Genomic DNA, 26,791 nt, shown 5'->3' on the forward strand with positions numbered 1-26,791 from the left:
ATTACTCTGTTTTCCCTTCTCAGTAGTTTAGAACATTTTATTTAGTCTGTTATTAAACAACAAAGGTAAGATAGTCAGTTTTAATTTGTTAATAGTTTTGGTTTCATTTGCTTGTCCCTCAGTGCCTTGTTTCATTTTAGCTGGGATTTTTATGAAATTCTGATCCATTTTTTTTTTTAGTGATGTCTATTTGATGGCCTTCAGTTTGTTTATAGATTTGTTCTTCATGCGTTTTTGTTGTTTCCTCCACAAGGAACCTATTTTATTATGTACATACTATTAATGCTGTCATCTGGTTTAAAACCTGTGTCTGTTTTAAATTTGCACGCACAAGTTCATATTTATGGTTTTACATCTTTGGTGCATTGGGGGTTATCTGTGTTCTTCATCTCCAAGGGAAATGGCATACAATTGCTGCAATGCATGCCTGTGTTTTTTCCCCAAAGGATATTGTAACCAGCTATTTGCATTTTTCTTTTGTAACATGTTGCTTTACATTTAAACTTCTGATGGTTGGAGTCAGTCTCTTCAATGATCTTTTCAGCTATTAATTTATAGCATCTTGCTTTATGTTGAAATGTGTCACAAAATACTAAATGCTTTATCTTTATGGTTTCAAAAAAAAAAATAAGCAGGTAAGTTATGATAACCACATTTATCATGTTATAAAGCTTCACTCACCATTTTCTCTACCTTTTTCTCTCCCTGCTTTGTCTTTAGACCGATATGGTTTGATTCACCAAGCAAGAATTTCTGCGTCAGTTAATGCCATGCGGGTCCTTAACACTGGCACTGAGGTGGAGGCAGCAGTTGCTGATGCACTGGTAGGTTGATGTGGAAGTTTAGAGGAGGCAAATGTTAATAAATCTGTTATTTTTGAGAGGGGAGAAGTCAAGTCAAGGTTTCTGTGATCATTGAAAAAGGTGTTTTAGATTACTTAAATGCTTTCTTAAAGTGTGGCGGCAAACCATGTAGTGCTGAGCAATTGAGTGATTTCAACTTACAATTTGAAACAATGCAATTAGCAAATTGCAAAGGTTGCTCATTACTCATTTATTCAGCACAATTTTCAAGTGCTGAATTTCTAGATCCTCTCTTGTGAAGATTTTGATTGTAAATCAAATATCTGCATATTTTACCAAGTGTTTGCCACGGGGAAACTGTGACAGACACCATTTTCTGACAGTTTACATTGTGAATATTTGATTTCCACAAGACTTTCGTGTCAGTGGTTTTACAAACTCATGCAGCCCAACTTGTGTGTGTCCTTCAGTTAAGCTTTTCATGGTTTTTAATCTGTTACTCAGTTAATATTAAAGTGAAGTTTGACTTTAAGTATATTATGTTGCAAATCAAATCACAATATCTGTCAGAAAAATCTCATGACATTTTTCCCCAAGTTGTTTAGCCCTGAAACCAAGTTAAGTCAAGGAAGTTTTACACACACTCATTACACTATTATTTTTAAGTATTTTGTTACCCTAAACAGCAAAAACTTGCTTGATTGCTAAAGCAGACAAAATGAGTGCCTATGCATGAATATGACTTTGGTGTAAAAGATAAATCAAAATGTTAACATACTTCTTCATTTTGACCTTTATTCAGAATATCAGCACCAATAAAATCGTTTAGATCAGTTGTAACATCGACAGTCTAGTCACATGTCTTTTGCATACCCAGAAGGATTGTACTTGTTCTTTATTCCTCCTTTAAACCTTCCCTCTCTCCTCTTTCCCTCTTGGTGGTTTGTTACCATTTCAGCTATTAGGAGACTCCAGGAATAAGGTAGTTGGTCATTTTACATACTGTTCATACATCCATGCCCTCACGCACTAATACAGTTCAGAAAACAATAATGCAGCTTCGCTCTGTTTTACCTTGAATGTTTATGTCCATCGCATCCCAGATGTGTGCGTATATGGTACCCCAGCAAAAACTGTTTTGTGATAAAAATATGTTAAACCTAACTGGTACATAATTCATATGAGTTTAAATATGCTCTTCTGTTGACATGTTCCCCATTGCACTGCATCATTAGTTCTTTAGACCTTTGCTTACTTGTGGCACTGCTTGGCCAGCTTTTGATATTAAAACAAACAGAAAAGGATTTCTTTAATTTTTAACTGAGGAATTGTGCACCACATACCATACCCGTGTATGTAAAAAATCTACGCATAAATATCCACAGAATACAACTTGATTTGTACATTTTATGTTACTGTAGAGAAAACTGCATGGCTACCAGATGCAACTGGCACCCTTGTCTCAACAATGAGAGTTTGTTTAAAGGTTGGTTAATATTTAGATGCCATACTGTGGGTCTGATATGTCCCCGATGCTCTTCTTTCTCCAACAGAGGAAGCCACTGAGGAGGAGATATGAATCACCGGGGATGTACTCCGATGACGATGCCAACAGTGATGCATCTAGCGCATGCTCGGAGCGCTCATATGGCTCACGAAATGGAGGCATCCCTCATTATCTGCGCCAGACAGAGGATGTGGCAGAAGTCTTGAACCATTGTGCCAGCTCCAACTGGTCAGAGAGGAAGGAGGGTCTGTTGGGCTTGCAGAACCTCCTCAAAAGCCAAAGAATACTGAGGTGGGTTTAAGCTCATAAGTCTGTAGCGGTTTTCACATATGCACTGCAGCCTTGAAATTTTTTACACATTATCCAGAGGAGCTGTACATAAATATAAAAAAAAATCAGCTTTACCAGGTACTAAACAGACTTTACCCCACCACCTCCCTCACATAAAGTCAGTATAAAATATAAAGTGTAATGTCCGATGAAGCCATGTGTGAATAGAGTAGGGAAGTCATAACAAGGGAGTGTGCATGCTGATGTGTGTTATGTCTTGCCTCCTGCATGCTCTACTCAGAGTTCTGGACAATGTCTAAAGAATCATGTCCAACAAATCATGTCTGAGCATTGTCCAGAGTTCAGCCTATGTAAAACATAATGCCACACTGAAACTGTGAGCTTTGGTTTTCTGTGGCCAGTTTGTGGCAACACAAAGTGGACTCTGGCCTGAGTCTAGTTACTCTTTACTGTAGTCGAGGAACAAAGATGAAAACAAGTATTTCAAAAATGGAAAATTATGGTGATAAGAAAGATCCCCTAAAGCCCCATTTGGGCAGGATTAACTTTATGGGAGGAGTCGGGAAATAAAATATGTATTGCTGTTCTCTAGAATTTAACTAATTGTTGGAATTTTAAGCATTGTGAAATACAGGATATTCTGCACTAGACACTCTAACCAGGAACCAGTACTACCAGTAGGTCACAACAGCTACAGATGAAATAACTGTCCATATGATGAGCATGCAAGGTCATGCTGTCCTGATTTGTTGCGTTGTGCTTTTTGTTCAATACAGTCGAGTGGAGCTGAAGAGACTTTGTGAGATCTTCACGAGGATGTTTGCAGATCCGCACAGCAAGGTAAAAAAATATCCACTTCAAAAACTAAAGAATGATTTGGATTAACAGTGACTTTCATGTAAATGCATGGTATCCAAAACAAACCAATGAATGATGGTGCTCCTGTACATTATGCTTGTATACTGTGACTTATTTGGTACTAATGAAGTGTCTCTTGTCGCATGGTCTGCCTTGCTGTGGATTTACCAACAGAGAGTAAGTGTGCTATTCAGTGCATATTCTAGACACACAGGCATTAACCAAAATCTGACTGAACTTTTTTTTCTTTTTCTTAAAGAAAGCAGTGCTTTTGAAGTAAATGTTTGAACTGCACATATGTTCTCAGGTGTTCAGCATGTTCCTGGAGACTCTTGTGGACTTCATCACAGTACACAGGGAAGACTTGCAGGACTGGCTTTTTGTCCTGCTCACCCAGCTGCTGAAGAAGATGGGGGCAGACCTGCTGGGATCAGTCCAGGCCAAAGTCCAGAAGGCCCTGGATGTCACAAGGTCTGAAATGAAGCACCAACAAGGCTGTTCAGGGCACAGAGAGGGGAGAGATAGCAAAGATAAATGGCTGTTCATCTCTAGTGGATGGAGGGGGCATTCCATGCTACAGAAAATGAGTTAATAATTTGGTTAGGATGTAATGTAAACTTGAGTTACTTGGTTAACCCTTGGAGTGACATCTGTTTAAGAGACAAACACTCAGTCATTTCTCAATTCTATCTGATTTATTCTCAGCTTTTTATGTAGTTTTCTAGCAGACTACAGGGTAATATCAAGGGCAAAGCTAACTTCTCTTGTCTTTGTCTATGTTAGGGAGTCCTTCCCATTTGATCAGCAGTTCAACATTCTGATGAGGTTTATTGTGGATCAGACTCAGACACCAAACCTCAAGGTAAAGCAAAGATTGACTCTGTTTGAGGGCAAAATGATTTTGATCCATCAGTTTAATTGATATTAGTTATGTGACCAGTTAGACAAGTGACCAAAAATTTGTGTTTTCCACAGGTGAAGGTGGCCATTTTAAAGTACATAGAGTCTCTGGCTCGGCAGATGGACCCCACAGACTTCGTTAACTCCAGCGAGACACGACTGGCAGTGTCTCGCATCATTACTTGGACCACTGAACCCAAAAGTTCTGATGTCAGGAAGGTAGGTCAGCTCTCTGTGTTGAATCTGCTCTGAGACCAAAACATCAGCTAGCTTTAATTATTCTTTTTTCTTTGTCTGACCCACAATATGCAATACTAAACTGTTGTAATACCTTATCAAGTGTGTGAGAAAACTAATTGCAAAGCTTATTCTTTGAGACTTAAAATGTATAGTAAACTTTAAGTTGACTTTAAAAGGTTTCTTTGCAGAAGCAATCCATTGTTCCTCAAGAAAACCTTTTTTCCTTGACAGTCAGAATTTACCTGACAGTCAATGGCATGTTGTATACCTCTGCATTTTTTTTTTTTTTCATTTCAATTCTTCAGCCTGTAGTGTTTGTCTTGCAGCAGTTGTAAACTTTGATAATAGGCACTCTCCATGTGGATGGCCTTGGGTCAACGGCCCATTATCTTTCCCTTGTCTGATGCGCGTCATATGTTCTCCCGCTGTGTTCCTGACTGTTTGTTTTTCCACTGATCTTCTTCCAAATTAAATCCTCACCTAGTTCCAAATCAGGGCCGTGCTTCCTTCAGGCAAGCAATAAATAAATTTATGAGAATAGAATAGGTGTGTCAGCAGCATTTTCTGTTAAGACTAATCCACATCATAATGGACTGTACCAGGTTGCTATCAAAGATTGGTTCTGTGTTCATCCACACATGATGGTGGAGAACTTGTGTCATGCTGTAATGCCCATTCTGCTGTGCTCCAGACCCTTCATAACTGGGTGAGCGAAGAGCTAGCTGGCAGGTCCAGTACTGCAGCCTTACTGTCCACTGAGGGCAACCAGGAAGAAAGGTGTAAGCAGGTAGAGCCCGCTCCAGTAGCCTATCACAACACAACAAGCACGCAATGTCCCGCCTGCTCGGTGCCTAACCACCAACCTTCAAGACTGTGAAAACAGAGTTTCGCATCTCTCACTCACCATTTATGCTCCAACTGTTTTGCTGTAACAAATTAAAAGCAGTGTTTGCCTTGCAAATTGATCACTCACCAAATAGATTGAGCTTGTTGTGCAACCAGGAAAAACTTGAGTTTAACCTTCGGTATTCCCACACATTTCAGGAAGGCTTGTTGCTTTGAATGAATTTGTATGGTTTCTTTCATTTTAATGCTCAACATTGATAGGAATGCTTTTTCGTCACTACTGTGTGCCTAACACATTTTGTCTGTTTGACTCACTAACAACCTGTCAGCCTCCCGCATACCTGCATGTTTTTCTTTTTCTACAGGGGGGATCAATACCATTTTTAAAAATATACATTGATAGTAGTGTTTTGTTTAAATCAACATACAATGAGCGCAAACTCCATGAAACTAAGAGCCAGATGTTACTAAATAACTGAAGTGTATCCCTCACAAATGGACGAATAAAAGCCTGTTCAGTGGGGTGCCCAGATAGCTCGGCGGGTAGGGTGGGTGACCCATGTATAGGGGCTTTAGTCCCCGACGCAGCGGCCATGGTTTGATTCCAGCCAGCTGCTCATTTGCTGCATGTCATTCCCCCACTCTCTTCCCCACGTTTCTCTGTCTGTCTTCACTGTCACTATCATTAAAGGCAGAAAAGCCAAAAAAAAAACATCTTTAAAAAAAAAATTTTTTTTAAAAAGCCTGTTCAGTGCTTTTGATTCACTTGTTTAGCCAGTGACTTTCAGAGTCATAGCTTAGGTAGAAAAGTCAGCTAAACTTACTCATATTACAACATACAACTTTACATTTACACCACCTTCGGCATTATGGGCACCCTGATGGCAGTCTTAAAATATATTATTGCCACAAGAAAACAGGAAAGGAAAAAAAAAAAAAACACCCACAAGAACAGAAATCAACTATTTTTTTGTTTTGTTTTGATTATTATATGCAGTGCTGGTCCCCAATCCTGTAAACATAGCTGATAAATGAACACAACAAAACTGGTTCTGGGTTGGCACATTTCTATTGCTTATTAGAAAAAGTGCACTGGAGGCCCTCACATATCAACTAAAATAGACCATTTCAGACAAAAAGATTTTTTTAGTTTATGTTGTATAGATTTTTGCTTCATGATGAGCCAAACTGTTACAAGCCAAACTGTTGTCTTTATTCTGTTATTAATTTGTGTTTCCCAGTGACAATAACAAACCAGCACTTTCCAGAGGTCTTTTAAGTTTGTCTGTACTCACTTGCATGTTGTAACGTTGATATAACGACAATGTCTCTGAAGACTTGTTCTTCTTTAGTTTGCCACTCAATGCATCTCTCAACATTCACCATTGAATAACTTTCTTTCTACAGGTTAGTGCGTACGTTAGTCCACCAAGCAATGCACTGTGCAGTTGAAAAGTTGGTTTTCATGGGTTCAGAATTGTTCTGGCCTTTACTGGCAATAACCTTTGCATCAAATTATAGTCTTCTATGGTTTTATTGATGCTGGCCATGTAGGAATTTGTGGATTTGTGTTTATTTTTTTAATCTTTCAAACTACGAATCTTACTCTGGTGAAATTATTGTTTGAAAAAATATGGCCAAAGTAACTCTGAAACCAAGAAAACCATCTTGAACTTTCTCCGGTGTTGTTTGATCTTTCCTAACCTGTTGTGCTACACTACCTGTAGGCAGCTCAGGTGGTGCTGATTGCCTTGTTTGAGCTCAACACCCCAGAGTTCACCATGCTGCTGGGAGCCTTGCCCAAAACCTTTCAGGATGGAGCCACTAAACTTCTGCACAACCACTTGAAAAACTCAAGCAATACCAGCAGCAGCGTGGTAAGTCAAATTTATTTTATGATTTCACTGGGATGAAAATAGGGCTGCACAATAAATTGTTTCAGCACTGAAATTACATTGCACTCATGTGCTAGAGTAAGATTGCAGGAGCATTGAAGTAAGGCAAACTGACTCAAACACATCATGTTGCAACTTTTTTTGCTGCTTGAAATAAGAAGAAAACTCAAATGGTTCTCATTTTCCACGACTAAGCTACAATAGAAGTCTGTCTGACAAATCATGATTTACTCTGATTTAAGGGTTCTTAAAAAACAAGAGTTGTTTTTTTTTGTTTTACTTTATTTACAAGACACAGAGTTTGTTAGTATGCAGACTCCACGTGTGCACAGCAAAATAAGTGAGAAGCAGTAGAGAAACACTGAGAAGAAAGACAGAGCATCAGTTATATCGAAACACTTCAGCTACAGAAAGGATAATCAAAACAGATCCCCTGTCAGAAGTGTGCAGCAACTTTTGCTGGCCTTTCAACTATTTAAAAAAGAATACAAATTTTGATGCACTTGCCTACAAAATCACACCAGTCATTCTAGATTTTTTTTTTTCTAAATAGAGATATTTAAGTAATCTGGAGATAATTCCTGTATTTTTCTTGTCTTTTTTAAATATAGCACAATATATGTCACAGAAAAACTAAACAATGCAATGCCAGTTGTTACCCATATAATGCAGCCCTGGATGGAAAATGATATATCTGACCTCAAAAGGTGATGATATTTTTAGTTTGATGATATTCATTAGTTCTAACAGACCATTAGTTCAGGAGAACCATCACATACTGGGGCTAGCCATATTTAGGGCCTGAGCACGACCAGTGCAAGGACCCTATTGAAGCCCTTGTGATTGTTGTTATTATTATTTTTCACCATCAATAAACCCGTTTTTGAGGGCCTATACATGTACGAAAACTTACACACACATTCGCACGGTGACCGAAATTCATGTCACAATGAAAATGGGCATGGAAATGACAAAATGGCTCCTCCACAGCGCCCCCTTGAAAATTTCAACGTACTCCTGTCACAAGTACATTTGGTCTAGACTGGGGTCGGCAACCTTCAATAGTCAGAGCCATTTGGACCTGTTTCCCACAGAAAAGAAAACACCGTGAGCCACAAAATCCTTTTGACTTCTAAAATAAGGATAACACAGATAGCATATATCGTTTTTAAGTTAATGCTATATATTTAAAAAAAAAAAAAAAAAAAAGTATAGTGTGTTGCATTTATAAAATTAGGGAACTACGACAGAGAAAATGAAATTTTATTTCTGCATGCTACAAAAACATTTTGAACACTGAAAAAAAAGACGCTGGGTTGAATGTTACTTTCAAATAAAATACTCAATGTCTATTTGAGTCCTCCTTGTATTTATGAAATAGAAAGCCAAACTTAAATTATCCACCTGCAGCAAAGTAAAACTGACATCTGGTTGTCCTGCTGACTGCAGCTGGGACTGCTGACCAGACTCCTGACTACCTGTGAGCGCTTTGGGACTGGAGGAGCTCAGGGCAGCACCTGCTGCTCACTGACGATAGTAACTGCAGAACGATACGTGTTTTCACATCAGAGTCTCCAAAACACCAGAAAAATCTTCATTAACACCAGAAAGAGTCGCTAGATTTGTCCCTAGTCACTTTTGACAAAAAAAACCAAAAAAAAAAGTCGCAGGAGGATTTGGAAAGTTACCAGATTTAGGGAGAAAGTCACCAAGTTGGCAACACTGTGCATGCCGGTGGGTATCACACATCGGCAAGTGTGACGCATATTTTGAGCAACAAAAAAAACAATTGAACACATCTTATTTTAATCTTACAAGATAACCATAATCTTCAAATTCAGAATTGCATTTTATAAACTAACGAACTGAAAAAAATAAATTTAAGTTAAATGCTCATTTATTTTCTGAAGCCACAAGGAGCTGCAGCAAAGGTATGAAAGAGCGGCATGCGGCTCCAGAGCCGCGGGTTGCTGACCCCTGCTCAACACCTACGCAGTTTGGTAGGCATATAGAGCAGGTCAGCGGAAACAAAAAAGTCAACCAGCTCCAAGCTCTAAAATGCAACACGGCTCATCTGCGCCCCCTACAATATTTCAACAGAGTCCCATCGCGGCTACGTTTGACTTAAGAGGTAGGAACATCGGTACACATATGTAGCAGGTCGTGATGCACAAAAAGTCCATTAGCACTTTTCCGTAAACCCAGTACGAAATCCGACATTTTGGAAAAACGGCGAGCATGCCGGGCGATTTTTGCTATTTTTGGCCAGTTTCACAATGATCTCCTCCAAGGGGTTATGTTGTACACACCTGAAATTTCACCAGCACAAACTACAGGATGTGGTGATTAAAAGTTGTCAAAACGCTCCGCATAAATCTGACGGCGTGGAAATGCCGGTCCGTGCAATGTAGATGAAAGGCCATTTTGCGCATTTTCACTGTGTTTCCGCCGTTCAATGGAGTCCCGTCGGAAGGTTGTTTCACCTACACCTACAAAATTCGGTGGGCATATGTAGGAAGTGAGGACGCACAAAAAAATCAATCAGCGGCAAGCCCTAAACCCAACAAGAAGTCCGCCATTTTGAAAAAAACTGTGAGAATTTTGGCGATTTCCCGCCATTTTTGGCCATTTTCAAACTCTATCTCCTCCTACAGGGAAGGTCATACACACCTGAAATTTGACCAGCACAAACTACAGGAGGTGGTGATTAAAGTTACCAAAGCGGTCTGCTAAAGTCTGACGCCATGGAAATGGTGACCCGTACGCCATAACACGCCATAATATGAGACATGCTGTGTTACTGGCCTGTGTGTGCTCCAATCGGCCTAAAGCTTTACACGCGTGCTCCAAGTCTCAGCCGGAGCGCGTTTCCGCCACGTCCAACACGCACACCGCCGCGGCTTGCCACTAAACAGGAATGGGCTCCTATCTACGCCACACATGCTCCGATCTGCCCGAAACGCGACACGCCGAATCACAGTCCCGCCCGGAGGACGTTTGCACCACACCCCAACGTACTCCACAGTCGACAATCGTACGGCGAGGACCCGTCCATCACCGCTTGCGGCTTTAATTAGATTTTATTTCCTTGATTTCCAGGGATCTCCGAGTAACACCATTGGCCGGACGCCACAACGCCACACTCCCAGCAGAACCAGCCCTCTCACCTCACCAACAAACTGTTCCCACGGAGGACTGTCTCCAAGGTAGCTAATTGCTGTTATCAAATTGTTGTCCACTGTATAACACACCTGTTGTCTTAATGCACGGCTATGGTTTAACCATGTGGATACGGCTGCTGTCATGATCTGTCATTTGTAGCCAAACTAACGCAGGTGGGTTGGTAGAGGTGTTACACTGAGTGAGTTGCTCCAAGAGATTGCAACATATATTTCATCCATATGCACAGATAGAAAGTCCAAAAGTCAAATACTACTTACAAAACACCTCCTACCTACTTGACAAAATATGTGACACAATTGTTGCTGTGAAACAGTTGACAAAGGGCTCTTTCAAGTTGTCACATATCAGGCTGTTATCTAATATGAAAAGCAGGGAAGAACTGTTTACTGGCTCCTGTAGCAGATTGTTGCAGCCAGTTCTCAATAACAAAGCTTAAATCTTTCAAACTGAGCAGCTCATTCAGCTGATGCACTTCACCTTTACCGTCCTTTTATCTGCTAGCAGAAGCCCATAAACTCTGATTCAGAAGTTCGTAGATCTCTGACTGATTACTGTAATTGACCTGCAGTACATTTTGTGTTGAGATAACTGTCATCCAAAAAAAAAAAAAGCCCTGTCACTCACGATGGGAAAAACTTTTATTTGGAAAAAACAAACAGACTTTGTGGGTTTCTGCTCGTTTCCGGTGCTCTCCTTTAAATTAACACTTTCCCTTAACCCTAAAGCTCAGACTAGTTTCTTTGTGTCTCTTCTCTTTCTGCACTCTTGTTGTTTTTCTCTTTTTCCTCCTCTCGTTGTCTCCTTGTGTTGTCAATTTCCATCCACCTTGCCCCACTTTCTCACTCCTGTCTGTCCGTCCTTCCCTCCCGGCCGTGCTGTGGCAACAGTCGGTTATGGGGTTGGGGTGTCGACGGACTGTCAAAGCACCCCCCTGCCCCTCCTCCTCCTCCTCCGCCTCACTCCACCCCTGCTGCCCCCTCCCTAAGGGTCCTGCGCAGAGCATACTCACCCAGGTAATGAGGCGGGCTGAGACACAGGAGATTATGCCCTTCACAAGGCCACACCATGATCCTTTTCTGTATCCAGTCTTCCTTTGTCTGAACCAGTTAAGATCTTATTTTTATTTTGCTCATATGTCAGTTTCGTACTGACCATCATTTCTAATAAAATGGAAACACAATGCAGCAGTGAGTGAAATCCATAAAAAGCCACACTTAAGGTTTTCATAAGTCCTAACCTTTCGCTCTCTCAATACTAATCTGTTTGCCTGCCAAAAGCAATACTAAAGCACTTTGTATGTGTATGTGTGCAAATTCATGCTGTGTATCTGATTCTGATACACACTTATATATAAACGTGTGCATTTCTTTCTGTTTGTGTCTCTGTTAGCATGATGGAATATGACACAGAGAACATGAATTCGGAAGAGATCTACAGCTCGCTTCGCGGTGTCACTGAGGCCATCCAGAGCTTCAGCTACCGGAGCCAGGAGGACCTCAATGAGCCAATCCGAAGGGAGGGAAAGAGGGATGATGCAGTAAGTAATGAGCTTGTCATCCAAGATCATTTCCCTGAAGATTTCTGCTTGCATCAGGAAACCAGTTGGTTGAACTATGCATTAAATATTTTGACTGAAGTTTATTTAATTTAAATGTAAGAACTGTGTTTTTGGAAATGGAAAAAAAGTTAAGAAATTGTCACTTAATTTTCCCAGTCTGTATTTTAAAGTATGCATTTACAATTTTTTTAAGGCTTCAAACAATACTAAAATTGCCCATATATGATCAGCGACGTAAGTTTCCAAATGAGATCTTGAACACCAATCTCACAGAAATCCCTGTTCATCGTGGAGCTAGCTGTAACGTGGGAGGCTGCAGTGAGTGAAGCGTATGAATGAAAAAAGCGGAAGTACACCGACTTAGCTTTTGAGGCACAACAAAAAGGCTGCCGCACACAGGTGCTCCCGGTAGAGGTTGGGTGCAGAGGATTTGTGGCCACATCCACAACCATGCTCCTGAAGGGGGTGTGAGTTAAGGGACAGGCCCTCAGGAAAGCCATCAGATCATTGTCTGAGGCAGCAGAGCAAAGCAGCAGGTGGATTTGGATAAAAAGAAAGGACACCAACTGGGTCACAAAGCTCAGTAGAGAGGAGTAGAAGCAGAAGGGGGCTCACCTGGGACGCCAGGTGGTACCGTTGAGCCCTCTGGAGGTGTTGTGGGCCTATCAGCGAAACACCGGTGAAGGAGGGTGCCCACCTGATGTCCCTGATGACGTTGTTACTCGTCCTCCACTTAAATCCTTTGAACTCTACTTAGAACTCCAATGGAAGCGACCTCCTCCCCTCTTCTTTCACCCTCCTCTCCTCTTCACCTTCTTCCCCTACTCCCCTCTTCCCTCTTTCAACTCAAATCCAGGAAGTGCTAATTACTAGGGATGTTAACAAGTCCTATGAGCTGAAACTTAGAGTCATTTAGAATTATATGGAAATCGTAGAATTGTACAAGCTCTGAATGGTAAAAAAGTACTGTTTTAAAACACTACTGTTTAGGGCGGCTGTGGCTCAGGTGGTAGAGCGGTTGTCCTCTAATCGCAAGGTTGTTGGATCGATCCTCCGCCCCTCCACAGTCGAAGTGTCCTTGGGCAAGACACTGAATCCGAATTTGCTTGGCTTGCATGGCAGCTTTGTCACCATTGGTGTATGAATGTGTGTGAATTGGTGAATGAGAAAAAAGCTGTAAAGCACTTATGAGTACCACTGAGGTAGAAAAGTGCTGTATACGTGCAGACCATTTACTATTTACCATTTACCATAAAAGATATGGAGGAAATTGTTATTGATAAAGGAGATTGAAACCTATAAATAAAAGTTCTTCTCCCTCCTCCCTTCCTCCTTCCCATCTTTCAGGCAGGGAGGGAAGGAGTAGCATCATCTCCTGGTTCTGATGCCCGCTTGGGCTTAGAAATGGTGGAAGGAGGTCGCACTGCCTTGGACAACAAGACATCACTGCTAAACACACCATCACCACGCTCTTTCTCTGGGCCACGGAGTCGTGAGTTCGCTCCATATGGCTACGGAGAAACCATCTGCACCTATGACAAGAGTGCCCTGAAGGAGGCCGTCTTTGATGATGATGTGGAGCAGTTCCGTGACTGTGAGTGATAGCACAACCACAACACTGTGTTTTTGCAGCAGACTTCAATATCACAGTTTACTGCACACAAAATGATATCAAGCACAAATATTTAAAGTTTTAGGAGCTTTCTTTTTCTAAAACAAAGTGGTTTTAATCTACTGACCTGTTGTATAAACATATCACATGTACCAAATGTTCTGAAACTGTCTTACACATGGTCCTTAAATTATGGTTTTATTACATAATGGAAGGCATTACTGTTGGACGGCTGCAGTATACGAAATTTCTTGCATAGTATATTGAATTGCCCCATAAACAACTGATATTATTTTTCAATCTTTATGGGTTATATATTGTAGGAACTGAAGAAATAGATTTTTTTCTTTATAATTTTCATGAAAATTCTCCTTTTCCTCCATCCTGTAATGAGACCATGTCATGTCTTGACTTGACAACACAAAAAGAGCGACGATGTTCAGACTGGAAACAAGAAATTTCCTCCACCAAAATTGTGTCAAGTATTGTGTATAGTCTTCTTTGAATTAGATGGGCAAACATTGTCTTTATGCAAGCTGACACAAGTTTACACAAGCTATCGAACAAACAGGTGAGACTTTCTCTGCATAATGTTCACCACAAACACAGGTGTATGTGAGTCTGCAGCTCCTCTGTTAGCCAGTCTCTGCTTCAGTTGTTGTTGTCATCACATCCTTTTCTCTACACCCTCCTGTGTCCCCTCTATTCCCAACCTCCACCTTCATCCCTCCTGCACCCCCCTCCTCTCCAGGCCGCCGTCAGGAAATTGGTGAAAACAAGATGACACTCCCCAAGGTCTTCCCTGGTAAAAATGCCGACCCTACCTGACTGTCTGAGACCCATTGACAGACCTGATGACTTTCTGACTGCCATTGCCACCCATTGTCTATGTTTGCATTATTCACTCGGCTCTCTCAATTCCCTTCGTCTTTTCTTCATGGTCTTCTAACTTCTTTTAACTCCACCTAATGCCTGAGTGCTGACTAAGTCCATCCTATCCTGTCTGTAGTACAGATCTAGCTGGCGGGTGGATGCTTTTTATAGTGGTGGCATTCTTAGTAATGAACTGAATGTTTGGGTGATTATAAAGCTATCTTTATTTCATCTGTAGAGATCGGGCTTATGACCTAATCAATAACATATTGTGAACAACTGAATATCGAGACATTGACATCTCCAAAATACATTAAATGGTAGTAGCCTAACATACTAACATCTATAGCACAGTGATAAAGTATATTTTGTTCAACATGACATGAGGCAACTATTGAAAATAAAAGTTAAAAAAAAACAAAGAAAAGAAAAAGAAATTAAAAGTAAATAACGTCACAGCCGGCAATAAAGTTGTACATCATTTCTCTACTGTATATATCTACATTCATTTTACTTGGCACAAATTTTTATACATTTTGTGTCAAAATCTGATTTTTTATTTTTATTTTTTTAAATTTAGGCTACAAAACTCATTTCTAAAATGACACACATAATGCCCAGAGTGCTGCAACTTTAGGTATTCATGGCATACTTCCAGAGCTGTGTTTTCATCTTAGAATGCTAAGCCATCTTGCATTCACTCTCAAAAGTGCAGTTTCCTCTAAATACGTAAAAGTCTGTATTTTCAAATTGAAATTGGTTGTATTTTCCATTTTGATATGACAGAAACTTTTGTAGTAGAATTATATAAAGTGGAAACTGGTACAAATGCCGTCTGTTTTCTTTTAATCTTGAAAAAATAGATAATGCTAAGATTGGATTGATTTTGATTGCAATTTTTGGTGCAATTTGATGTTTAATTCATCACTCTCATCATCTCTTGGCAAGCAGTTGGTCAGGACCACTCAGACCTGGTGGCTGATCTGCTGAAGGAACTGTCCAATCACAACGAGCGTTCTGAGGAGCGTAAAGGCGCCCTGGTGGAGTTGCTTAAGATTGCACGAGAAGACAGCCTGGCTGTGTGGGATGAACACTTCAAAACCATCCTCCTCCTCCTGCTGGAGACACTGGGTGATAAAGATGTATGTTATCTGATGGCTCAAATGACTGATTGTGTGTACACTCTTTTAGAGGTTTGCTAATTATTGTGCAGTAGCACTGTGAATATTCATGTTTGGAGTATATTGAGTACCACTGAGTTTAGCAGACATAAGTGAGAACCACTCGTGGTAATCTGAAGAATCCGAATGTATGCATGTGTGGATATTGATCAAAAACTCAAATTCTAAATTGTTAAACATTTTTACTTTTAACTGACTTCTTGTGCTACTGTTTCCTGCAGCACACCATCCGAGCCCTGGCCTTGCGTGTGCTCAAAGAAATTTTGAGGAACCAACCAGCCCGCTTTAAGAACTATGCTGAGCTAACTATCATGAAGACACTGGAGGCTCACAAAGACTCTCACAAGGAGGTACGGCTTTGGCAGCAAAACTGACAGTAATCTGTTGCAGTATTTGATTTTTTTTTCACTTGGACCCAGGAGAACACGCTGAACACTAACGTAGTAGTATGTCTAATATGTTTATAAAGACAACATCTGGCAGATATTGAGCAACACTAACATTCATTTGGTGTCATGTGTTCACCTGATGAATGTGAGTCAAATATTCATTCACTGATTAGCTCTCTTTTTGGTCTCTCAAATCTCTTTCTCACAAGAAAAATAACTGCCTGTCCACTTGTGAAGGTTTAAATAGTAGTGGGGTTTATGTCCAAAGGAAAACATAATTTTACTATGTTAGCTCTCTGAACTATGAGAAGTTCTGTACCTCCGTGAAAATGGTACACCCTTGGCTAGAATGAGAGAGAACTCAAAAATGTCTGTTGTGCAGCAAAGCAACATTATACTGCTAGAAGTCATAAAAAAGGAATAAACAAAAGTAGAATTTTTTTGATGAGTTATTTTACAATCAAGAAAAAAAACTGGAATCAGCACATACATATTTTGTGGTTATCAGTATGAGAATAGCAATAGCTGAAACCAATATCTCCAACCTTTGACCCTTAACTGAGGATCAAACAGGAGAAACCCTGGGAGTTACTCAGGGCTGCTGAGAAATTTCCCTGCCATGTTGGTCAGGTGTGCAGCGGGGTACACAGACTACGTAAACAAAGATCACATGCTGATAACAAATTGAACATAAAATACACAAAATAAACATTGAGACTAACCTCAGATGAAACTTCCAGATCATTAATAATCCACAGAACCAAAGTTCAAAAGCAGACAACAAATTAAACTAATCCACAACAAATGCAACATCCAGAGTACAAAGTGTACTCAGGATCATCCGCTTGATGAGCCTGAATACATTTCTATGTTGATTTCTTAGGCTGAGGGATTCCAGAGGGATTCAGGTATCCCTGCTGACCCTGCAGGGATACTGGTACGCCTTTCACTGTGTATAATTGTCTATAACTGTGGGTGTACAGATTATTAAATATCCTGTGCTTGTATCATAGTCTGGTAGGGACATTGCTTTCTATATTAAAGTCTAATCGGAGGTTTGTACAAGGAGGAGCCCTCTTGCTATTTTCATCAGGACGTCAGTTGTCACCCACCGATCAGCTCTCTAAATTCAGAAATGCAATATTTCAGTGGTTTTTTTCCCCCCACATTATACAAATGATGGTAATGTTTATGTGACATGCTTTAGGTGGTCCGTGCAGCCGAGGAAGCGGCATCCACCCTTGCCGGCTCCATCCACCCGGAGCAATGCATCAAGGTGTTGTGTCCTATTGTGCAGACAGCCGACTACCCCATCAACCTGGCTGCCATCAAGATGCAAACCAAAGTCATTGAACGCATCGCTAAGGATTCATTACTGCAACTGCTGCCCGACATAATCCCTGGACTCCTGCAGGTCTGAGTCTAAAACAAGATACAGGCTTTTAGTTTAGATGAGTTTTTTTGTTGTTGTTTTTTGTTTGTTTTTTTTTACATAGAAGTGAAATTTAAGATTGAAGTAATTTTTTTTCTAAACTTACAAAATTGTTGAATAATACACACTTTTAAGAAATTGAATGAACATACAGTTGTGAACAAAAATGTATATATACTTGTAAAGACCATGCCTTATTTGAATTGGCTCAGAAAAGTCAGCACCAGTAGTCAATCTTTATCACTCATGAGAAGTTAAGAGGCCATGCCATGAAGAAAATTGAATTAACAAACCTTTCTACATTACCAAAACAGATCATTTAAGTTGCTCTGTGTCTATTTTTCACACAGCAGATTTTGCCATATTTCCAGAAGACTCATAATAAATTTTTCAAAAGCACTAAAATGCATGATTGTATTTTGTGACAAAGACACAGTCAGTCATTCCATCATAGAAAAGAAAGAGTTACAGGAAACTGAAGACTGCCGTGATACACATGGTCTTTACAAGTGTGTGTAAACTTGTGTTCACAACTGTACTTTGCTAGACAGCAGTTTTAAATGCTTTTCTTTGTTTAAACCTTTGAAATTAAAGAACAGCAGGGCTTTCTGGGGCCAGACAGAGCAGCAACATCCTTGTCGGCTCCAAAAAGGCATATTTGGACAATGTTCATATTTGGACACTGGGAAATATTTGCCTTATTTGTCCCTGGAAATGTTTGCGTGCACTCTGCACTCTTTGCGACTCCTCCCACGTTCCTGCTGACCCTGCATGTGTGTCTATGCATGTGTACGTGCGTGTGTGCGTGGAGACTGATGCTGCCTTGTCTCTTTGCAGGGCTATGACAACACAGAGAGCAGCGTTCGCAAGGCCAGTGTGTTCTGTCTGGTGGCTATCTACTCTGTGATTGGCGAGGAGCTTAAACCCCACCTGGCACAGCTCACGGGCAGCAAGGTATTGACCGCCGACAACAAGTCTTCACACACACACACTTGATTACCAAAACTTCTTCAACAGACGCACAGCCTTATCATCTTCCCATGTTGTTGTTTCTCAGCTTGTTCCAACCGGTTGTCCAATTGTAAAGCGCAGGCTCGTATTTGCCCTACATTCACTACATGTGTCCTTGAGTTATGTAAGGGTTGAGGTTTGAAGGTCAGGTTCACCTTACTGGAGGGACCCTCCCCTAACCACCCCCGCCCCCACCTGGGATCTATATAGCATCTGAACGTGGTTCAGGATGCACCGTTGCATTCTCAAGTTGGACTGTGAGATGTGGCCAGTCTTAGTGAAAACATAACTTACAGTAGATACAGCTAGTCTTTTTAAATTTCATTTTCTACTGTTTTCTTATGAAATCTGAAAAAAATAAAACAAAAAAAATTCCTATAAAAAAGTGTCCAACTGAATACACAAGAGTAGACCATAAAACCTTGCAATCGTCACTAAGGCATACATATAGACAATGCAAAATATCCAAACATCAAATATCAGTGCTAATTATTTTTCATTTGAATGATGTCATGAATTTAAATGTCACATGTTGTTTTCTACAACACTTTTTAATGCACATTTTAAAGTCTTGTATTACAACAACTTAATGGAAACCACAAACTACAATAAAAACTCCAACAATTAAAAAAAAAAAAGTTTAACACTCGCTGGAGGCAGTTGTTGACTTTGTTGCACAGAGTTTGGGCTTGTAATGAACGATGCAGACAGCTTTCCTGAATACGTTTTGACTTCACGAACAGTGACTGACCCTCGACTGAGCAGCTGTTTAAGCAAACATGGTCAGTACCGGCTGATATGAAAGAATAATTACAAGCTTCCCAACAGAAAACAATTCCTGAAGGTGGCCAAAGTAGCTTTTCTTGTTCTTCAAGTTTTTTTGATGGTTCACAAACCATTTTTTCCCAGTTTTGTTTGCAGCGTCTTCTGTTAACTACAGCCATGCGTAACATGGCCTGTACCGCCAAATTCTGAGAACAGTCTAGTTTATTCATTTGAAAGCATTTAATAGAAACATGTCTCATTTGCAATTGTGTTTTTTTTTTAAGTGTTTTTTGTTTCCCAAAGGCTTACTTCAAATGTTCTTAACTTTCAAAAGGAAATGTCTAGTATTTCACTTTGCAAAATTTGCAAAATTCGCTCTGTGTACAGTAAAGGATGAAGTTAATTATTTACTTCTTACCAGTTAGTTTGACACATGTTCAAGAAATGTTACTTTTTCTAAACAAGGTTCTCTTAAAGAATCCTGAATGTTCACCAGATCTGATTTTCCTCTTCAGCATACATGTTTTCATTTGCCATTAACATCTCATGACTTTGTTTGTTTGCAGATGAAGTTACTGAACCTGTACATCAAGCGTGCCCAAACGACCAACAGCAATAGCAGCAGTTCCTCTGATGTCTCCTCTCACAGTTAATATCGGGAGGTTTCATGTGGAAACCTGTGGATGAACGGTATTCAAGAATTTCCAGGACAAAGCTGTGCTTCTTTCAGACTCTCCCTCTCTGAGCTTCCTCTCCTCATCATATTTAAAGCTGTGCTATGCTTTTCTCCTGTTTCCAAGGGACTTTGTCAACTGAATTGGTGTTTAGTTCAATTCCTCCAGCCCACCTCTGCTCTAGAAACATTTGAATGTAACTGCTGTATTGGTTTTAGACCGGTGGGGAGGGAATCAACGCATTTAGAGTTTTTGGAAATGGCACTTTCTCTTCCTCCATGAATCCCACCATCTCAACACCCCCTTTTGTCAATGGAAGCCTGTTTCTCCATGAACCCTCAGATTTGTTATACGTTGTCACACGATGTTGTGAAGTACTCACATCAAAGTGGAGGAATGTTGTCACACAGAAATTTCTGTCAAATCAGCTACAGTTTGGGATGAAATGTCATTTGGCTGGCCCAGTGATGGTAACAAGCCCAGAAGTTTTTCAATGAATTCTGTTTTGGGGAGCATAAAAAACAAATATCTCAAGAAAAGAACAGAAATGTGACAGAAAAAGAAAGTTCTGTATGAACATTTTTAGTTGATACTTAGGTTTGGGATATGGCTCATGGAAGCCTGTCCATCGATTGTAAGAATTTTTTATGCTCATTTGTTCTTAAGAGTGGCTTAATACATGAAATCCCCTTTTCAAAAAGTCCGTGGTTTACTCAACTTTTCAGCCACATAATTGACAATCCTTCAAATTGTGTGCAGATCTTTAGTTTGAGGTACAAAATATGAGACTGCTGATAAACTGCACAATTAAAAATGGCTACATTAGGCTTCAAATTCACAATCAGCAAAAAAGTAGAAGCTGAGCCCATGAAAGGTTGTGATGCCTGTATTTTCACACTAAGCTTTCTGCATTAAGTTCTGAAACTTTTTGAAAAAAATGTTGCCAATTTGTGTCACCTTCCCTGTAAACCTGCCAGGCTGCTGTTCAGTCTGAGCACGTTCAGATACTCCCTGTGTATGAAGAGGAAGTCCTTTGTAAATACCACAGACATGGAGTTGGGAGAGAGACCAGCGATCGGAGACAGTCAGAAAGACTTTGCCAAGCCTTATTCACTTTACACGCTTATGTTTCTTGACTGGACTGCCGAGAGTGAATGGAATGTACAGCACTGTATCTGTTTGCTCTCAAAAAAATGTGAATCCGCAGGAAAACAGATCATGGCGGTGTTCTTGACCTGCGATGATGCAAATCCAGTATTAATTGTTTCCTCTGATCTCCTTCAGTTTCCCTTCACGTACACACAGCTTCCGCAATAACCGCAAATCTACTGATAAAGGTATTTTGTACATACACTTTTTGACCACTGCTTCATAAAATTTTACATAATGTCAAAAAAAATGAAACGCGAACAGGTTGATTATCTAACTTTTTTGCACGTTAGCAAAATAGCTTGCATGTAACCTGCAGCACTTGTCAACTTTGTGCTGTTTTGAAGGGCCCAGGTTTTAGGCTGTTAAGTGCACTTGTAACATCATCAGGTTACTCATCTGTGATTTCATGTTCCAGGAGAGGAGCAAGTCGCATTAACTCATATGTAAAAGGTACAACATGGAGCAAACACTGTTGACCAAACCTTTGTGTTTGATATGTTTAAGTTGTTAGAAGTATTCAGGTGGAGAATTTTGAAAAATCTTACCTTTGAGGTATCAAAAAGCTTTAAAATGTTGGATTCCTGCTCTGAGACGCTACATGGGTCCTTGATTGGAGACAGTTTTTCCCGACATTATTGGATATGATTTGGTTTATCAGGGTACAGTTAATCTACTGTAGGAGAGGATTAGACTCATTGATTTTCTAAAATTCTCATATCTCATATGCTGACTTCTAGCAAATTAGTAAGAATGATTATTCCTGATTTTGGCTTGGAGACAGCCGGAGTCTAATGTGGGACTTCTAGTGATTGGGTGTTCTCATTTAGGGAATCTGCTGAGAATGGGCCAATTATGGTTATTTAAGTAAATGAATGTACAGAATTTACATATTTACGTTGTAACTTGCTGAGTATTGGTACTGAAAATGATTACAGCAACATGCCGCCCTGCACACTCTGTTAAATGCCTCTCTTGAAGTTTCTTTCATCCAAATCTCCTCAACAGCTTCTGACCGTTTAATTGGCCGAGCTTCTCTCTGTTAAAGCAGATCTGTGGAGGAAGGTTTACCAAACTGCCGGTCACTATAATCTGCTATAACCTAGAAACTGGCAGCCGAGGAGGCGGCGTCCAGCCTGGTCCTAGAAACAAACTGTTCACTATGCATGTTCAACTGTACACTCTTTCTTTTGTGTCAATCGGCCATGTAATATTCATACCTGTATTTATATATTTTATTTGATCTTATTTTATTTTCTCTCATGTTAAATTGTACAGAAGGGTTTTTTTGTTAACATCCACCTGTGATAGATTTGCAACAATGTAAAGAAACTGTTTGCTCCAGAAATAAACAAACTGAGAACCGATCTGTTTTCTGGCTGTTCACCCACGATTTCACTTTATTAATCAGTCTAGTGTTAGAAGATTAAAAGACTTCATCAAAGTTTGTATATCCTATCCTTTTTCTTCTCCTCGCAGGTTGAACCTTGGCTTCCACAGGAGGACCGGTAGTAATTTTGCTCGGTTGTCCATCCATTTACAAGCTCATCCATCAAGCGCTGATGTGTTCTTAGCGGCTCTGTATAAACATTAACCTGAACAGACTTTGAGATGACCTGCCCCTAATCTCTACCTTCTGAGGAGCTGGGAAGAGACTGGACAGCAGTCCAGCAGCTGCAGGGGTTTGTACTCAACCTGGTTGCTCACATGTTAAACTGAAGAGTGAATTCTGGGACCAAGATGTAAAGCCACGAATTACTTTCGCATTCACAGCAGTCGTTTTATTTTTCATCTAACTATTTAGTGATGTGAGGTTAGCTGCTTACAAATTGTAAGTATCTGCTCTACGACACTTCTCAGACATGTAGTTACACAAAGCTGTGCAGGGTGATCAGTCTTGTTCATCTGAAAGCTACATGCCCTTTCTCTTTCTTTCTCGACACCCCATTTTTGTGTTTCTTTTCCTCAATTTTCCTCCGAACATCATTACCGTAAGTTCAGCTTTCGGGCCCTACTGTTGGAAGTGTCAACAACCGATCAAGAGAAGCTGCTATTAATGCATCAACCAAACTAGATGCTGCTAGTGGGAGGTGTGCCTGCTCACTCCGCCTCTCAAAGGTCACCCAAGGTATGCTAATGGCAGTCCCGATGACATCACCAACACAATATAAGAGGCGGGCAGTAAGGTTTGGCTGCAAACCACTCTGAGCTGAAATCTGAGGAAGCCACCAGGCACAAAGCTAGCTCCATCTGTCTCCACGTCTTCTCTGTGGTCCTGGGATACAAGAAGACACCGCACTGGAAAATATGCTGTTCTGCCATTCCCAGCCTGAGTCCTACCACCAGCACTCTGCTAGTTACATTAGGTAAAGCACAGCCATGCTGACAAGCTTCAGAAACATGTGGGTTTTGTGCACTTGTACTGGAAAAGAAAAGGAGCTAAATCTGAAATATGTTCAGTCAGTGTTGGTGCAAAACAGTGAGTTTACTTGCTCAAGAATATAAGAGACAAAGAATGGTTCATACAGCTTATTTGTTATGTGCAGATTTGTAGTGATTCTGGCTCTGTGCACTTTATTTTATTATTTATATTAAACTTACAGGTGAAATTCAAATTTTAAATGTGTTTAAAGTGTTAAAGGAGCATTGCGCTCAAAATTCACATTTACACTAAAAGTGACAGACCATTGGACAACTTTTTTTTTTTTTTTCAAACTAATACTCTTGAAATAAAAGTGCTACATGACAACTTTTATTTTGTAACATCAACCTTTGGCACATTTGTTCCTGTGATGAAGTGATTAGATAAAAAACAAAACAAAACAATGGCCTTTATCATCCCCATGCTCATTTGTTTCTCTTCTGATCTCTTTCAGAGAGGCTTTGGCGCCTTTCTTGAAGAACGAAGAAGCCAGACTTATGGCTGAAAGTGGTGCCAAAAGGACCCCATTCCAGTATATTCTGTGTGCAGCCACTTCACCAGCTGTGAAACAGCAGGAGGAGACTCTCACTTATCTCAACCAAGGTGGCTATCTGTCCTGCTAGTTTAATGTCCATGATGACTGGACTGGAGCTCATTTTGCCACATACACCCCCAGTGGAAGCAGTGTTAAACTGAAACCTGCTGACGTGGGATTTCTAATTCATTATAAGTCAGGATTAGGCTAAATTTTGGAGTTGTGTATGAATTAATTTAAACTGATGTCCCTACAGTCTTGAGGGACTTGAGCTCAGCAACAAATATACACAGCTGTTGCTCAGTGCCAGAAGCCAAACAACACAAACTTGTGTGCAAAGTCATTAAGAAAACAAAATAGTTTTGCTCTACAGTAGAATAATAAATTATGACACAGATAAAAGTTAGTTGCAGAGATTTCCTTTAGGGATTCTTTCACAGAAAGCTTTGTTCTGACAGTATCAGAACTTTAGGTCTAATAATTATCTGATCTATGGAAGCAAAGAAATGCCAAAATATTGAGCGTTCTTTTTAGGAGATACTCTGTCACTTATTGTTAAATTAACTCAAGACTGCAACTAATGAGCATTTTCATTATTGACTTATTTTATCAGATTGGTCAAAGATCACTTGGTCCATGAAATAGAATAATGTAATTTCTCAGAGGTTGGATAATATTTCCAATGTTTTCATTTTTGCATGACTAGAAGCCCAAATTTTGAGATTTTCAATGTGATGTCATATATGTCACACTGGCCAAACTTCTATTTAGCTTGAAGTGATTTTTATTCTCATCTTTGAAGTTTTCTCCAAAATTTGCAAGTCCAAAAGCTTTACGTAGGTTAGACAATCCATTCCAAAGTCATTTTGAGGTTTCCAGTCACTCAAACTTTTCTCATTGGGATCTTGTGACTGTCAGTAAATAATCTGATAGGACAGAGAGCTGATTCATTCCATTCAGGCTAAACTGATTTGTCCTCATTTGCAATGCCATCTGAATTAAATAAAAGTAACAAGATTTTTAAAAATCTGATTTAAATTTTTGGATTGCAGTTTAATCAATTTAAATAGGGTTTGATCAATTCAAGTTTCTGTTATGTTTTAATATTAAAAACTTGAATTTATCAATTAAATTGTGTAAAAAAACAAAACAAAACAAAACAAAAAAACTTTAAATTTAGTTTTCAAAATGTTAAATTTCAAAGTGTAAATCAAACACATACACGAAGACTTTAAATTCTTTGTGTTGAAATTTTGGCTTGAAGTATCCAGAAGTGGTTTCGTTGTAAGATAAGATATTTTTTGATCCCCATAGAGGAAATTCTGGCATTATTAACTATGCAACTCAAATTTGTATATATTTTTAAATTCTTTTTGGCTTTTGTGGCTTACATATTTATTGTCTGTAGTAGCTAATAGAGTGGACTGTAACAAGCAGATTTCCTGTGTATGTATTTACATACATACTGTGTCTTTGAGCCTTTTGAATAATTAAATTAGTAGTCAGATTTGAAGTATATTATATTAATAAAATATAGGCTCTCCACTGATTGATTGATTCATCCATGCAACATGAGCTTCTATGAGTGTTAGTTTGTCTGACTTTCATCTTGTAATCTGATTCACCCTCCTCTCTTTCTTTTATCCTTTTGCCTTTCCAGTTTGTATGTTTGCTTTCTACTTCACATCAGTTTCTACCACTGGAACCTTCTGATTGTTTCTGTCTCTTTTGTTGAACAGTGACATTTTTTATTTGTGCTTCATTTACCTCTGTGTCTCTACAAGTTTGCCCTGCTTATCTGCTCTACTGTAATTTGTTTGGAGTAAAACCACAATGAAAGTGAGCTTGCTGTAACATGCAACTTCTGGCCAACAATTACATTAAAATGTAAAGATGGCATGTTTTGATCAGAAATTAATTGCCATCAGGGTCTGTAGCTTACTTTTAGGCCAAAGAAGCACTGATAGTTAGCCATATAGTGTCCCTTATTGGCTATATAAATGATATTTACTTGTGATATTGAACTTAATGTATTGTATTTGATCAGGATGGAGATAAGGAAAAGTTTTGTAGTGGCTGGCCTTGATATCTGGCTTAAGAGGCTTCTAATTTGATTCAATTTCTATCTCCACTTCCCCTCTTTTCTGATTGACTGATTTCCCATTTTTCAATTTTAATCAGGTTTTTTTTTAATGTTTTAAAATGTAGGTCAGTCCTACGAAATCCGTATGCTTAACAGAAAACTAGTGGAGTATACAGATATAAGCAGCAAATATGTAAAGGTAGGTATACGGTATTACCTATGTCTGTTTTTGACTTTCATGTGACTTCTTCCTTCTCTTATCTCTTTTCAAGTCTCACTTTCCTGGCTTATCGCAGGTCCCTCAACCCTCTCTTCCACTTCTGGGTGGGGTGTGGACCTTGGAGAGCTTGGTACTATCACCCAAACTTACCTTTCCTTTTCCCTTATCTTCACATGAACTCCTTACAAACATGCATCTCATCTTACTTTCATGTTTCCAGCATACACACACTCCATTGGGGTCATAACTCTGCTTTCATCTGCATTACTGGGTTTTTTCATAAAGACAAGGGCATCTTTGAACCTTTATTATTCCTGGGAACAGTGTTTTTTTGTTTTTTTGTTGTTTTTTTTTAACTGAAATT

At 39.6% G+C, this 26,791-nt stretch overlaps 2 protein-coding genes across 4 annotated transcripts in view; both read left to right on the forward strand.

Annotated features, from left to right (window-relative positions):
* Positions 1-22,534, forward strand: part of clasp1a (cytoplasmic linker associated protein 1a) — a 91,973-nt gene extending 69,439 nt beyond the window's left edge. The window contains exons 23-41 of one of the 3 annotated variants that reach the window (XM_008286057.1): positions 721-824; positions 1,762-1,785; positions 2,357-2,601; positions 3,378-3,441; positions 3,634-3,636; positions 3,767-3,930; positions 4,243-4,321; positions 4,435-4,578; positions 5,291-5,386; positions 7,173-7,322; positions 10,440-10,546; positions 11,913-12,060; positions 13,429-13,675; positions 14,445-14,498; positions 15,518-15,708; positions 15,969-16,097; positions 17,344-17,550; positions 18,406-18,522; positions 19,911-22,534. In XM_008286057.1, coding sequence (XP_008284279.1) covers positions 721-824; positions 1,762-1,785; positions 2,357-2,601; positions 3,378-3,441; positions 3,634-3,636; positions 3,767-3,930; positions 4,243-4,321; positions 4,435-4,578; positions 5,291-5,386; positions 7,173-7,322; positions 10,440-10,546; positions 11,913-12,060; positions 13,429-13,675; positions 14,445-14,498; positions 15,518-15,708; positions 15,969-16,097; positions 17,344-17,550; positions 18,406-18,522; positions 19,911-19,997 — 2,360 coding nt within the window. In that variant the 3' untranslated portion in view covers positions 19,998-22,534. Of the gene's footprint in view, positions 1-720; positions 825-1,761; positions 1,786-2,356; positions 2,602-3,377; positions 3,442-3,633; positions 3,637-3,766; positions 3,931-4,242; positions 4,322-4,434; positions 4,579-5,290; positions 5,387-7,172; positions 7,323-10,439; positions 10,547-11,912; positions 12,061-13,428; positions 13,676-14,444; positions 14,499-15,514; positions 15,709-15,968; positions 16,098-17,343; positions 17,551-18,405; positions 18,523-19,910 lie in introns of all 3 variants that reach the window. The other 2 variants (XM_008286059.1, XM_008286060.1) reach the window with 2 other exon arrangements.
* A 940-nt stretch (positions 22,535-23,474) lies between these two features.
* Positions 23,475-26,791, forward strand: part of tfcp2l1 (transcription factor CP2-like 1) — a 13,956-nt gene continuing 10,639 nt past the window's right edge. The window contains exons 1-3 of the mRNA XM_008286061.1: positions 23,475-23,533; positions 24,044-24,192; positions 26,333-26,406. Coding sequence (XP_008284283.1) covers positions 23,475-23,533; positions 24,044-24,192; positions 26,333-26,406 — 282 coding nt within the window. The remainder of the gene's footprint in view (positions 23,534-24,043; positions 24,193-26,332; positions 26,407-26,791) is intronic.

Source organism: Stegastes partitus, unplaced genomic scaffold, assembly GCF_000690725.1.
Source record: "Stegastes partitus isolate 25-593 unplaced genomic scaffold, Stegastes_partitus-1.0.2 Scaffold429, whole genome shotgun sequence".
Taxonomy (NCBI): Eukaryota; Metazoa; Chordata; class Actinopteri; family Pomacentridae; genus Stegastes; species Stegastes partitus.